This window comes from Gossypium arboreum, chromosome 5 (genome assembly GCF_025698485.1).
Source record: "Gossypium arboreum isolate Shixiya-1 chromosome 5, ASM2569848v2, whole genome shotgun sequence".
Taxonomy (NCBI): Eukaryota; Viridiplantae; Streptophyta; class Magnoliopsida; order Malvales; family Malvaceae; genus Gossypium; species Gossypium arboreum.
Window position 1 is genome coordinate 5,536,242 of NC_069074.1, and position 16,059 is coordinate 5,552,300.

Here is a 16,059-nt window from a genome sequence, read left to right on the forward strand (position 1 = left end):
TAAGGCATTAAGTGCCTCTTCGGATAAATCGAAGTATATAATAACAGAAATATCTTCTCGGCCGAACTATAATCTCCTCATCACATCACAAATCCAATGGCATGCCATTTGTATCAAATCTAGTCCGGCAAGTTAATAGGGTATTATTTTACTTTTTCTAATTTCAATTTAATTTACACAAAAATTTTCAATACTCATTCAATTCAAATATCTATTATCTTAATTCATACACAAATTAATTTTCACACAAGTGTATACCATCAACACCATACAATTGTCACCATTTATTTATTTTTCAATCAATACACTTTTCAAATAATCACATACTTACCTCAAGTCTTACTTACCATACATAACAATTAAAATTTTAGCAATCAATAATAATTAAAATTTGAATTATAGTAATACACACCGTAATTCTCCCGTTTTAGTCCTCGATGACTTTCTCATTTCCTTTCGATGCTGACGTTTTAGGTTCTTTGTTGGCCACGAAAATAATAGTAATTTATATTATTATTTACAGCATTAATTATAATAAATAATTAAATTTCTAAACAATTCCTACCTTATTCCCAATTTAATCCTAACTAAACTTAATTATTTTCTTAATCCAATTCACTCTCTTTTTCTATTCAAATTTTGTCTAAACTTATATTTAACTATAAAATTTCCAGCATATTTCCTAATTTCGAAATTTCTTCAATTTAGTCCCTTCAACTTAAAACTTATAGCCTAGTTTACAATTTAATCCCTTAATCAATTCTAACTTAGAATTCATTCAATTAAATCCCTAATTCCATAATTTATCCAACATGAACCATATTTGGAAACATATAAACTCTTGAATTATCAACTTAATTTCATCAAAACTTATTTTAAAGCTTCTAAAATATCAAAATTAAGAGAAAAAGACTTAATTAAGCTTACCAATTAAACTTGAAGCTTTAAAATCCCAATTTTCCTTTTTATTTTCTTTCCCTTTTTCTTCCCCTGTTTTGGTTTTGTTCCCTGCTTCGTTTCTGTTTCTTTTGTTTTGTTTCTTTGTTTCCTTAATTCTTTTTATGCAATATTATTTTATTAACATAATATAATATTAATATCATATATTAAAATATCTTTTACTTTAATATTAAGTAAATTAATAATTATATAACAAGTGTACATATTTATATTATTACAAATGTCATTATCTAATTTGCTTATCAAATAAAAATCTCATGATTTAATTAATACAATTAATAATTATAAAATATCTTTATACTTAAATTATAAGTAATTAAATATTTAAATTACAATTGTACCAATACAATTCTTACACATGTATATTTTATTACCATAAAATTGTCTTCTATTTAATTTATTTAATAAAATGCTAATAATAATAATCTAATATAAAACCATAATGTTAATTAATAATTATAATAATTTAATATAAAATCATAATAATAATCATTATAATATATAAAACCTAAAAAATCTCTGATTTTATTTCACCAATATGTCGCCTCATTTGTAGTCAATGGCTTAATTGCCATTTTAATCCTTTTTATTTTCTATTGCTTTATAATTAAACTTTTACCCTTTATTCAATTTAATCCTTTTTATTACTTACTCTAAATTAAACTAAATTCACCTAATTAGATCCTAATTAGACACACCACTAGGCTCATAAATATTTTTAATAATTATTTTCGAACTTATTTCACTAAGACGGAGGCCCTATAACTCACTTTTCCGGTGCCCGTGAATTTCGGGTTATTACATTGTAAGCCCCCCTTATTTATTATTTTATTTTTATTCCCCTTCAACGCACTATATTGTCTTTAAACAAGCCCTTAACTTATTTTTGTAGTTAAATAAGCCCTTAACTTATGATATTTACTCATAAAAGCCCTTTATTTTAATATTAAAGTAAATATATTTTGAGTTTCAAGCTCTTATTTTAATTTTTGTTGATGCAATAAAAATTATATACACTTTAACATCAATATAAAATCTAGAAAAGTAATAAAAAACTTCAAAAGAGTAGTTAAGAATATCACGTATATAAGCACTCTCAATAAATTTTAAAATTTTATTTTTTATTTAATAAACTATTCTCATAAATTCACATCAACATAAAATGCTAATTAATTTATATTTTTAAATAGCTTTACTTTAGATAAAATATATTTATTTTAATATTAAAATAAAAAATTATTTGATATTAATCTTTAAACTTCGCTAAAAGGTAAAATTCGTTTCACTTGGAATGTGGAAAATATAAAATTACATATAACAATATTTGAAAATTTAGTGTTATTGATAAATGTTGAAGCTTTGGATATTTGAGTATTGATATTTAAAAATTATGTACGAAAATGATTTATTTTGAAAATAAACTTCTATATCATCATTGTCATTGGTGGCACCATCTTTCATAATGGACTAATCATTAGCTGATTTTAAAAAATATTAAATTTTTTGGGTGTTGTTGTTGCTATTGACAACATCAAACTGAAGTGTAATTATATAAAATGTTTAGGGACTTGATGAAGAAATTACCCTTTTGGATTTTATGAGTAAAAATCATAAGTTAAAGGCTTATTTAACTACAAAAATAGGTTAAGGGTTTGTTTAAATACAATATAGTAAATTGAAGGGAAATAAAAAGTAATAAATAAGGAGAGCTTACAACACAATTAGCCACATTTAATGTTTGGTGCAACAGACACACCCTTTCACTTTTCTTTTAGCAGCCATTAAAAATGAAAAAATTCATATTAATTTCTTAAATACTTTAGATCATTACATTTCAATTCAGTACTGTCAATTTGATAGGTGGCACCAATAAAATCATACCATTTTAGAAAATAATCTTATGGTATACCATTCCAGTTATTAATTTTATTTTTTTATATTATTTATGTGAAAAAACTAATTTTGATTACAAAAATCAAAATTCTTAAAGGCTACATCATTTACGATAAAATGCTCCATTTTATCTTAACAATTGTGCCCGAGAAAATGTTAAAAGAGAGGCCTAAGAAAGACCGGGGACGTGAATCCAAAAAGCCTGCTTCGTTATTAATCTTTGACTATTTTCAACCATATCATGTAATAAAAAGCCATTACGTCACTACCGTCAGAAGTTGATTTTCACGTATAAATGGTTATTAAATATTAATACTAGAAAAGTAATAGAGTATATCGTGGGTCAAATTAAAAGAAAAGAAAAGATATCAATTTATATGATATTTAGATAAATAAATTGATTTTGAAGAGAAAAAAAAAAAAAGTCCTCCAGGGCGTGTCACAGAACAAGTTTTTTAATATATTATTATTTTTGGTTGGATGATTTTTTTTAAAACACATTTGTATTTTTATTTTATGTTGTTCAATTTTTTATTTTTATTTTAAATTAATACTTTTATTTAATAAATATATTGTTTTCAAGTTTTTATTTTTAATTCATCTTTTAATTAATAAATTTTATTTAAAAAATTAAATATTATTGCAAATTATATAATAAAAATATTTTTTTGATAAAATTGATATTTATCAATATGTTAAATATATTTTATTTTTTACCTTCAACTAATTTTTTTGATATATAATATTTATATGTCAAATATTTATTTTCTATACTTATATTGTGGGTATAGTGATTTCTAATATTATAAAATCAAATAATTGTTTCAAATATCATTATTATTTTATATGTAAAATATGTTAAATATAATTATTTTTCATCTACGTTGTGGCTATAATATTTTAAATATTTTTATGTGTGAAATATTTCAAATAGACATACAACAAAATATATAATACTAAAATTTACAACAATCATGATATGGATAGAAAAATAAATATTACATATATAAAAATTATATTTACTAAAAATAATGATATTTGACATTTTTATTTTATTTTATAAATAAAATTGTTATTAATTAAAATATTAATTAAAAAAGCTTGAAACAATATGAAATAAAAAAATACATATGTGCTTAGAAGATGAATCAAACTTGGGACTCAATGATAAAAATACTATTATTTAACCATCTAATCAAAAGCTAATGCGTTACAAACAATAACTAAAAATAAAAGTAAAGCTCAAAACAACATTAAATATAAATACAAATGTAAATAGGAGAGAATTAAATCACTAAATTTAACCATGTAACGAAATGAAATAATATGCTAAAAAAGTCAGAAAGCAATATATTTTCCTTAAATATTAAAAAATTATATTTCCTACATATTTTTTAAAATCAGCATTTTCTTCAAATTTCCTCGTATATCTTGATCTCATAATACATTATTTAAAATTAAAGAAATTATTATTTTATAATAAAATTCCATCTATCAATAAATTTATAATAATTAATGATTTTTATTAAAAATTAATTTCCTTTATTTTACCCAATAGATGACATTGCTACCGAGGCTTTTATTATTATAATAATTTTTTTTCAGGATGATTTGCCTTTATAGTTGTTAGTTTCTGGCCAAGATTTATACGAGTAGTCTTTTCAAGGGAGAAATGGGCGAGGTCGCCGGCGGAGAAACAAAACAATCGAGCTTGGTTTTCGCTGTTAATGGAAAGAGGTTTGAGTTATTTGATTCTGATATACATCCTTCCACAACTTTGCTCGAGTTCTTGCGTTCCCACACTCACTTCAAGAGTGTCAAGCTCGGCTGCGGTGAAGGTATTTATTTTTTTCTATTGCCTGCTATGGGATTTTTCTTTTTTTTTTTTGAGTGAAATCTTCTAACTAGATGAAAAAGATTTAAAAAAAAATTACATATATTCATATAATAAGGAATAAGGATATGCTTGAGTTTTTCATGCTGAACTTGTTTTTGCTTGATTGAATATGATTAAAATCTTACCCAACTATAATTAGTTTTGAATGAAACCAATGAACTAAATTGAAACTACAAGAACTTGAGAACTTTATCATAAGAATCGATAACCGAAATCTTGACCCGAATCTTTATACTCGCCAAGTTTCATGTATCAATGATTACTATGAAATATTATTTTATCCACGTTTGAATACATAGTTTGGGCTAAATAAGTACTATTTTGAAATTTATTTAGTTCTTTAGGCTGGTTTTAAAATTGTTTAAAAAAAATTCGTTGAGTTAAGCGAGCTTTTTGAAAAGAATATTTAGCTAGATAAGCTTTCCATACAAGAAAGTTCGTCTACACATTTTTTCTTTTAAGTTGTAATTTTTGACTTTTTTAATATAATTAATTTCTTTGGTTGAATGATTAAATATTTGTAGTTTTTTTTCTTGAGTCTTAAGTTTGATTTCTCTCCGACTCATTTTATATTTTTTATTTCATGTTGTTTTAATTTTTTTTAATGAATGTTTTTAACATATTAGTTAAATAATAATGATTTCATCATCGAGACGCAGCTTAATCTCTCTTTCTAAACAAATTTGTAATTTTTATTTCATCTTGTTTCAAGTTTTTTTTATTTTTAATTAATAAATATATTGTTTCAATTTTTTATTTTAATTCATTTTTAATTAATAACTCTTTTATTCATAAAATCAAATAATTATTACAAATATGATTATTTTAGTAAATTAGTAGATATTTTTGTATGTGTATTTAAAATATTTCGCATATAAACATAATGATATTTCAAATAATTAATTGAAATAGTTCACATATAAAATATTTGAAATATCACTCATAATGTAGATGAAAAATAATGATATTTGAAATATTTTACATATAAAATAATTATTTTATTTTATAATTTTAAAATCACCATACCCATAATATACGTGGAGAAAATAAATATTTGAAATATAAATATTATATATAAAAAATATATCAAAAAATTAGTTGATATTTATATTATATATAAAGGAGTTTTAATTTTAAATATTTTTAACATAATGATATATGTAAAGTATATATTTTTACTATATAATTACATATTTATTATTTGGTTTTATGAATAAAAGAATTATTAATTAAAACAATGAATTAAAATATATAAATTGAAAACAATGTATTTATTAATTAAAAGTAAAAAAATTGAAATAGTAAGAAATAAAAATTATAAATGTGTTTAGAAAAGGAATTTAAATTGGGTCTCAATGATGCAATAATTATTATTTAATCATTTAACTAAGATTTAACTAAGGAAGCTAAAAAGAAGAAGCTTAAAACAACATGAAATAAAAAATATAAATATAAGTGGAAAAGGAATCAAACTTGAGACTTAAGTCAAAACCACTAGCATTTAACCATCTGACCAAAGAAATTAATTAAATTAAAAAAGTCAAAAACTGCAAACGTCCAGCAAAGCAAGCTTTCTTGACACGTGTATGAAAAGTTCGCCCAACTAGACGCGCTTTCCAGAAAGTTTGTCTAACTGGATGAACTTTCTCTCAAAATTGACCTATTTCCTTAAATAAATTTAAAACTGACCTAAAGACCTAAATAAATTTCTTAATTGGCCTATAGGCCTTATTTAACCCAAAGATTGTATTGCGAATAATCACAAGCTAAGCCTACCATAGGTAGGGGTTTGTCACTTAAAATAGCTAATTTGTAAACAATACTAAAATTTCATTTTGGTTTTTAAAATGTATATAATGATAAATTTAGTTGTTAATGTTTATTTCTTTTATTAATTTGATCTTTATTTTTCTAATTAAATTTAGTTTTTAACATTTAAAAAAATTAAATGTTATCTTTTGACAAAATATAAACTAAAATATAATATGAATAGTAAAATGAAACACATAATCAATAAGTCGAATATTAGAACTACTGAACTTTTTAACATGTTAACAATACATTTACACAATCTCCAATACTTCTAGACATGCCGAGCTCCACGTATTTTCATAGGGATTGATTCCGTAAATTAGAAATCATCGAAACACAATCTTTGTGGGATTGTAAATATTGTACCAAAAAGATTTTTAGAGTATACTGAATTAGTATACTTATATTTCTCAGCAACACAATTTCAAGTAAGACATGAAGTGTTAGATAATTTCTTATTTGTTGATGTATAATCATGTATCATGCAACAGAAAATTCTTCAAATATAATATAGGGGTGCTATTATTGATTTGGGTCTAAATTTGAAAGATCAAATAATTTATGATTCTAATGAGTTGATATATAATAATTGTATGTAATAATTTATAAATTGATACAATGAAAATATATTAAACATAATTACTTAAATTAAATATACATAAAATACAAATATTTTACGAAAGATTAACATTCCTGATAAATTTGACTATCCTTGCAAGTTGCGACTGTAATGTGAAGAAATTTCTTTGTTTAGTAAATGGATACTCTCCCCTACATATATTATTTTTGTCATGGGTTGTCATCTTTATTGTTTTTATGGTCAGAAGAAAATTAAAAAATCAATAATTAATATAACCTGAAATTCAAACTTCTAGTTGAAAGTAAAAATTTAACTTTTCAAAATTTTATATTATCCAACCTTATATTTATTAAAATATTAATATTTAGTATTTATATTCAACATATATCTTAATATACATATGAGAATATAGATTTTCAAATATATCAAAATTTAAATATATACATATTAACAGTCATCCTAACGGTATAAACTTCCATATTGTTTTATCAGCTCTCCCTTTAACGGTTAATATCACCTCCTCAACCAAAAGAAGAAAAAAGCACTCTTTATCTGTCAAAAAAAAGTACTCTTTAGCATGATTTAAAAAAATATGTTTGAGATTTGAGTTATTAGTCTAAATTTGAAGATCGATGTGATGGTTGAAAGATTTTAAATAAAAATATTAAATTAAAAAATGATATTAAACAAAAAAAATTAATAAATACGAATAAAGTTTGAAATCCAAATCCATACTTTGAGTTTGTATTAATCATTTATAATTCTAAGCAAACTTGAGCAAAGTTTAAGTATAAATTATATTAAATACCATACAATGGCATGCCTGTAGCTAACCTAACCCGACGGATGAACTGCTGTTAACCCAACTCGAAAAGATTCTCGATTATTCATGTTTAATACACTAAATAATAATGTATATCTTAAATTTTGCATTAAACTATGTTTGTTATTAGTAAGGGCTCATATTCTGAACATTTTAAGATGGAATAGAGTTGGAACCAAGAAAAAAGAGTAGAAAATAGACTGGTTTCTTTTTTTGGGTACAAATTACAATGGTGCTTCAAAATATTAATGTCTGATGTTCCAAATCTATATACTTAAAATCAGTTCTGGAAGGTTTTAAAGTTATAGTGATCAAGTTTTTATTATGTGAGTTCAGCACTGCAAGTACTAATTAGCCTCAGTTCAGAATTCTTAGTTTTATAAAACAGCATAGCAAAAGAAGCCTGTTTGGCATATGATATCATGTTGCCATTTGTTAGTTTAATGTCCCGAAAGAGTTCAATGCATGCTTCATATCTGGGGATACTATTTTACAGTTTTCTGTTGTAACAGTTGCTCATGCTTTAACAGTTTTGTCTTAAGAAATTTGGATTCATCATTGCTGGTGTTTTTTCCCTGTGTAACAGGAGGCTGCGGGGCCTGTGTTGTCCTACTGTCCAAGTATGATCCGGTGCTCGATCAGGTTGAGGATTCAACTGTGAGCTCATGCCTCACACTGCTTTGTAGTTTAAATGGATGTTCAATTACAACAGCTGAGGGAGTTGGGAATAGCAAGGATGGTTTCCATCCTATTCAAGAAAGGTTCGTCGGATTTCATGCTTCTCAATGTGGCTTTTGTACTCCTGGAATGTGTGTTTCTCTCTATTCAGCTCTTGTCAATGCTGATAAGACTAATAGGCCCAAACCCCGTCCCGGATTCTCCAAGCTGACAGTTACTGAAGCAGAAAAGGCCATTGCGGGAAATCTTTGTCGCTGTACCGGTTATCGACCAATTGCTGATGCTTGTAAAAGTTTTTCTGCTGATGTTGATATGGAAGACTTGGGATATAATTCCTTTTGGAAAAAGGGAGAAAATGATGAAGTAAAGATGAGTAGATTACCTGCATACAATCATAATCATGCAAGTTCTAAGTTTCCCGAGTTTCTCAAGAAGGAAATCAAGGCAGGTGCCAATCTGTGTTCTAAACTATATCACTGGTATAGTCCTACTAGTATTGAGCAACTTCAAAGTTTTCTGCAAAAGAATGAGGCCGAGGATGGAACCTCAATGAAGATTGTTGTTGGTAATACCGGAATGGGATATTACAAGGAACAAGAACACTATGACAAATATATTGATTTAAAGCATATTCCCGAGCTCTCAATCATCGTGCAAGACCAGACAGGTATAGAAATCGGAGCAGCTGTGACTATTTCAAAGGCTATTGAAGCGCTGAAGCAAAATAAGATAGGTGATTTTCCCCTAGATAGTAAAACTGTGTTTAAGAAAATTTCTGACCATATGGAGAAGATAGCATCAGGGTTCGTAAGGAATTCAGGTAGTGTGGGAGGAAACTTGATGATGGCCCAAAGGAAACAGTTTCCATCTGACATTGCTGCCATATTACTTCCTGTGGAAGCAATAGTGAATATAATGATAGGCCAGAAACTTGAAAAGTTTACACTGGAAGAGTTCCTTGGAAGGCCTCCTTTGGATTCCAAAGCCATTCTTTTAAGCATTAAAATTCCGAGCTGGGAGTCGACAAAGGATATTTCATCTGAAACTGATACTAAGTTGCTATTTGAAACTTATCGTGCTGCACCGCGTCCTCTTGGAAATGCACTGCCCTATTTAAATGCTGCTTTCTTAGCTGAGGTTTCCTTTTCCAGAAATTCTACAGGAGCTACTCTAAATAACTGTCGATTAGCTTTTGGCGCTTATGCTGCCAAACATCCCATTAGAGCAAGGACAGTTGAGAAGTTTCTGATTGGAAAGGTTCTAAGTGTCAGTGTCCTGTATGAGGCTATTAAATTACTTGGAACCACTATAATACCAGAAGATGGCATCTGTAGTCCCGCTTACAAGTCGAGTTTGGCTGTTGGTTTTCTCTACGAGTTCCTGAGCCCCTTAGTTCGCACCCCTGATGAAATCCCCGGTGATCAGTTCAATGGATATAATAGTGCTTTGTTACATGTGGACTACAATAATGAACTGAAAGAGAACTGTGATGAGTTAAATGGAACCAAAATTTCAACATTGCTGTCATCTTCAAAGCAGATCATTCAGTCAAGTAACGAGTATCATCCAGTTGGACAGCCAGTTACAAAAGCTGGAGCTGCCATTCAAGCTTCCGGTATGTCATATTCGATGCTAAATTCTTTTAATCTCAGTTTGCTCTATAAAACCAGACTGCGTTTCTGACTCAGCTAACCATGTAGGTGAGGCTGTTTTTGTGGATGACATTCCAGCTCCGAGTAATTGCCTGTATGGAGCATTTATTTACAGCACAGAGCCTCTAGCACGGGTGAAGAGCATATCATTTAAATCTGGATCACCACCAGTTGGAGTCACTGCAGTTATTTCTGCCAAAGACATTCCTGGGAAAAATTTAGGTTGTAGATCAGTATTTGGTGATGAACCTCTATATGCAGATGAGCTCGTACAATGTGCAGGAGATCGGATTGCCTTAGTGGTAATTCATTGATTTCATCATTATTGAAAGCTAATTATGCTTGCTGTATAAGATTTTAATGCTTAGTTTCATTAACTGAACGGAATTTTCACTTTCAAGAACTTGATCATTGAAATGATTCTTTCAGGTTGCAGATACACAGAGACATGCAGACTTGGCAGCAAACCTTGCAGTGATTGATTACGACAAGGAGAATCTAAATCCTCCAATTCTATCCGTCGAAGAGGCTGTCAAGAGAGGTAGCTTTCTTGAGATCCCTCCTTTCCTTTACCCTGAACAGGTAGGTGATTTTTCGAAAGGAATGGCTGAAGCAGACCGCCAAATTCTCTCTGCCGAGGTAACTTCCACAGTCTGTTACTACTTACTACTATTATTCTGCATTGTTTTTTTTTTTTTAATATCTGATGCTGCTACCGATCGCACAGACTGATTGCTTTGTAGAGCCATTAACTTCGATCATGGATTCAAATACTTGTTTTTGAATTGTTACACGTAGATCAAACTTGGGTCACAGTACTATTTCTATATGGAGACACAAACTACTCTAGCTGTGCCTGATGAAGATGACAGTATGGTGGTGTACAGCTCTACTCAATGCCCTCAAATTGCACATGAAACATTAGCTCAATGTCTTGGTCTTCCCGCAAACAACATTCGTGTTATTACAAGAAGGATTGGAGGAGGTTTTGGTGGAAAGACCATAAGAGCAGTCTCTGTGAGTATCATTATCTTTTTTAATTTATTATACCTCTTATTTCACTGTAAAAGCTAAATATTTGAGTTTATGGACATTATTTAGTTACAAAGAAGAAAGAGTAATCAGAGCCATTCATGTTTGCTTTGATGAAGTACTTTGCATGAAATTAACTGCAGTTAAATGCATAGCATCATGCTAACCAGTCTCTGATCTCTGGTCTATTATACGTATCACTGAAATTTATTTCCTCCATCTAGGTTGCTGCAGCCTGCGCTGTTGCAGCTTACAAATTACAGCGACCAGTTCGGACATATCTGAATCGCAAGACTGATATGATAATGGCAGGAGGAAGGCATCCGATGAAAGTAACATACACTGTAGGATTCAAAGATAGTGGGAAGATTACAGCCCTAAAACTTGAGATATTAATCGATGCAGGTGTATTCCAAGATATCAGTATAATGATGGCACATACTGTAGTCGAGACACTTAAAAGATACGATTGGGGTGCTTTGAATTTTGATGTAAAAATATGCAAAACAAACCTGCCTAGCAGATCTGCAATGAGAGCCCCTGGGGAGGTTCAGGCATCTTTCATTGCCGAAACCATAATCGAACATGTAGCATCAAGTCTTTCCATTGAGGTGGACACCGTCCGAAGTATCAATCTCCACACATACGGCAGCCTCGGCTTGTTTTACAAGAGCTCTGCAGGTGAACCATTACAGTATACTTTGCCTGCAATATGGGATAAGTTGGCCGTTTCTTCAAGCTTTCACCAGAGGACTGAAATGATAAAAGAATTCAACAGATTTAATAAATGGAGGAAACGAGGGATTTCGCGTGTGCCGATCGTGCAAGAAGTGATTGTGAAGCCAACTCGTGCGACAGTAAGCATCTTAAATGATGGATCCGTTGTTGTTGAAGTTGGAGGGATTGAGATGGGCCAGGGTCTATGGACCAAAGCCAAACAAACGGCTGCATATGGTCTTAGTTTGATAAAATGTGATGGCAGTGAAGAGCTTTTGGATAAAGTAAGAGTTATTCAAGCTGATACATTGAGTTTGATTCAAGGGGGTTTCACTGGTGGCAGCACGACATCAGAATCGAGCTGTGAAGCAGTTAGGCTTTGCTGCAATGTCTTGGTTGAGAGACTTACAGCTCTTAAGGAAAAGTTGGTGGAACAAATGGGATCTCTTCGATGGGAGACACTGATTCTTCAGGTATGAACTAGGAATTTATTTAGCTTTTCCACTTAGAAACTAGAGGCATTGAAGAAGTTATCCTCATCTTTATAATTTACAATTATTCTAAACCCTTTTGTTAGTTTTACATATTGTTAAAGTTCTAATGCAATATGAGTTCTTAATTTGTTCTTGAGCACCTATAGTTAGCGATTAAAAATCAGATGTCAGTCGAATCAGTTGGTTCAGAAATATGTCAGGTCTAGTAAGTTATATAGAACCAGATTTTAGCAAATAACTATCTACTGGTTCAATCTCCAGTCCAATTTCAAAAATATTATCTATAGTCACTTCTTTCAAACTAACATAAAATGCAGGCATATGTCGCTTCTGTGGACTTATCGGCAAGTACACTTTTTTTACCGGATTCTACTTCCAGTCAATACCTAAACTATGGTGCAGCAGTGAGTGAGGCAAGTTTCTCTATAGCCCCTCTAGTGATTTCAAACACATAAACAGCTTGGAAAATTATTGACATGATTTTGTTGAACATAGATCCATATCTCGCACCTGAACTCTTCCGTAGAACATATAGCACACTCGTTGCTCTAATAACCTTCATGTATCTTCGCCATTCGTCATTTGCATAACAAATCGTATTGCCTTCTTGACTTTCCATTTTACTAATTCTGAAGCTATGGCTCATTGCAGGTGCAAGTGAACCTTTTAACTGGGGAAACCACAACTTTGCGCACAGATATTATTTATGACAGTGGCCAAAGCTTGAATCCTGCTGTGGATTTAGGACAGGTTAACCTCTTTACAATCAAGACTTTTCACTTTTCTTAAATATTTTGTCTTCTACATTTGCTCTTAACACATATTCGAACATGGTTATGACAAATATATATTGAGCATACCCTTGAAGACATATCTTGGACTCATCTGAGTCGGGTTAACAAAGGAAACAAATGCGTTTTGCAGATTGAAGGAGCTTATGTTCAAGGAATTGGATTCTTTATGCTTGAAGAATACCCCACAAACTCGGATGGATTAGTGACAGCAAATGGAACATGGAGTTATAAGATCCCTACAATGGACACCATTCCTAAACAATTCAATGTCGAAATCCTCAACAGTGGACATCATCAAAAACGTGTGCTTTCTTCAAAAGGCAAGCTCTAAGATTCCCATCAATATTCATGCCATCTTGCTTTGTGAAATGAATATGGCAAACCAACAGCATTCATTCTTGTTTTGCAGCATCTGGTGAGCCGCCATTAACGCTAGCGGTTTCAGTTCACTGTGCTACAAGGGCGGCCATAGTTGAAGCCAGGCGGCAACTTGCTTCATGGAGTGGCTTCGACAAGTCTAACTCGGAGATATTCCAGTTGGAGGTTCCGGCCACCATGCCAGTTGTGAAAGAGCGGAGCGGGCTTGACAGCGTTGAGAAGTTCTTGCGATGGACAATGGGCACAAAGTGAGGCCATCCTACGTGCTGCATGTATAAATTTTAGCTTCCCACTGTTTAAATTTATACAAGTTTGTGTTCAAGACAAGACGTACAACTACTCTATAAACGCGAAAATAATTACAAAAATATGACAGATCAAAGGTAATTAGGATACAAATATAACTTGGGAGGTTTGTACATGTTGTCTTGCTTCAAAGATCCAACCCATATATGTAAATTGACCAAAAGATAAGAACTTTTTGATGGGGTTACGAGGTGGGAGAAAGGAAACTACATATGGCTGAGGAATAAGACGGATAAAGTTGATAAACGAAGCGTATTGAAGGCCAACTATCGGAAGGAAAATGAGATGCAAACCATCAACAGGAAGTCTTCGTACTCTTAGATATGAAAAGCATGCATGTTGCAGTCAGATCGGATTAATTGATAATTCAGTTGAGTAAAAGAAAAAATCAATTGAGCAACAAATTATGAATTATGGTTAAATTGCAAATCAAATGAACCAGTAAAAAATAGGGCCAAAATTTCCCAGCTCAAACTTAAAATATCAACTCTTTTTCTAGCCCAAATCCCTTAAAAACTGGTCCAAACCCTTCAAATTTACTAAATCCAACCCTACCCCCAAAAATAAAACAAAGGCAGCCCTTGGTGTGTCGGAGTGTACCCCTGAACCAAAACAAAATGCAATAGCTTTCTAATTTCTTTTAAACCTTTGAACTGTCTAAATTTATTGAATTTTGAGATTTGTTTTTATCATTGTCTTTGTTCACTCTTTATTCGTTGCACCTTCAACCCTTTGAATACAACAAGATAAAACTAGAGAGTGTTCGGAAACTTTGAGTTTGAAGATTAAAGAAAACATTAAGATTCAAGATTAGAGAAAAAAGAACAGAAAAAAAGAAATTACCATAAAAAAAAAAAACAAGGCTTGATTGGTTGTCATCAAGATTGTTGTATAGCCCAAATTATGCCCGGCCCAAAACCAAATAAAACAATTACAAAACCCAAACAGCAGGCTCAACTTCCACATCAAATGACCCAAACAATAAAAAACCTAAAGCCCACCTAGCCCAACAAATTAAACATTTTCAACAGCCAAAAAACCCTAGTCACCAAGTTTTCAGCCGCCACTCCCCTTAGCCTTGGCCATCACGCGCGCCACCACCACCGTTCGGGGCACCAACCACCGGCCTTCCATGCGCCTGACACTCATCTGTCACCTGCAAAGAAAGATTCGCACGCAAGCAGTAAAAACGAGAAAGAAAAACGACAAAAAATAGGAGTAAATAATCTTGTAAATGGCTTTAAAAGCCACAATCTCATATTTGAACAGGGGGTTTTTTTGTTTTATTTTTGGTAGACAAAAAAGAAATCTGAAATACAAAGAAAAAAAGGGTTGCAGAATATTAATAAAAAATTTTCAAAGCAAAGAGAGGTTAGATTCTTGATTGCAAGTCTGAACGGAGTTAGAATCCGAATGGACCACCTTCCGTCGGCCATCGTTTGCGGTGGCTACATGGCGGCTTGGGTTTGTCTTCTTTGGGTTTGAATGGATGAAAGCGGCTAGGGTTAATATCAAAAAGGGCAAGGGTTGATTGATCTGTTAAAGAGGGTTTTATATGCTTGAGGATTGGGGGGTATTTTCCTAATTAACCCTCCATTTCCTTTGCATATTTCATTTCAACCCTTTTATTTTTTTTAATTCGATTTAAATTTCAATTAGCCTTTTATTTTATTTTATTTTAATTCATTGGTTCATTCATTTATTTATTTGTTTGTATATGTTATTCGTTTATATATTTATGTTAATTCTTATACTCAATTGTTAATTGTTCCTCCATTCTTTTATTTCATTATTATCGCCTTATTACTTGTCACTTTTTATAATCATTCATTTATTCATCACATTTTCATATATTTTATATTATCGTCAACTTTTAATATTTTACATATGTTATTTCTTTTAAATTTTTATACGTATTATTCATTTTAAAATTTTTATATACATCTTTGTATTTTAAGTTATTATGTATATATACGTATATATTATTTATCTCAATATTCTATCATATTATCTAGTAGTATCGTTTTATATGATAATTATGTT

The 16,059-nt window shown here is 30.3% G+C and overlaps 1 protein-coding gene and 1 long non-coding RNA gene across 2 annotated transcripts; one reads left to right on the forward strand and one right to left on the reverse strand.

Annotated features, from left to right (window-relative positions):
• The first annotated feature begins 4,431 nt into the window (after window positions 1–4,431).
• On the forward strand, window positions 4,432–14,078 carry LOC108450245 (indole-3-acetaldehyde oxidase-like). The gene is made up of 10 exons (XM_017747779.2): window positions 4,432–4,691; window positions 8,552–10,258; window positions 10,344–10,597; window positions 10,725–10,934; window positions 11,094–11,312; window positions 11,552–12,517; window positions 12,856–12,951; window positions 13,190–13,288; window positions 13,463–13,652; window positions 13,742–14,078. Exons 1-10 carry the CDS (start codon window positions 4,526–4,528, stop codon window positions 13,960–13,962), a joined length of 4,128 nt encoding a protein of 1,375 aa, XP_017603268.2. The 5' UTR covers window positions 4,432–4,525; the 3' UTR covers window positions 13,963–14,078.
• Window positions 14,079–14,826: 748 nt separating this feature from the next.
• LOC108450246 (uncharacterized) lies at window positions 14,827–15,607 on the reverse strand. The gene is made up of 2 exons (XR_001866213.2): window positions 15,439–15,607; window positions 14,827–15,172 (listed from the first exon to the last, which is right to left on the reverse strand). It is a non-coding gene; the product is annotated as an uncharacterized LOC108450246 (long non-coding RNA).
• Window positions 15,608–16,059: the final 452 nt, after the last annotated feature.

Bases quoted from the DNA above. Each gene is read 5' to 3' on its own strand.
- LOC108450245 (XM_017747779.2), top strand. From the start codon at position 4,526: ATGGGCGAGGTCGCCGGCGGAGAAACAAAACAATCGAGCTTGGTTTTC. The intron at 10,259-10,343 runs GTATGTCATATT...CTAACCATGTAG, and splicing joins AGCTGCCATTCAAGCTTCCG to GTGAGGCTGTTTTTGTGGAT. The intron at 10,935-11,093 runs GTAACTTCCACA...TGTTACACGTAG, and splicing joins GCCAAATTCTCTCTGCCGAG to ATCAAACTTGGGTCACAGTA.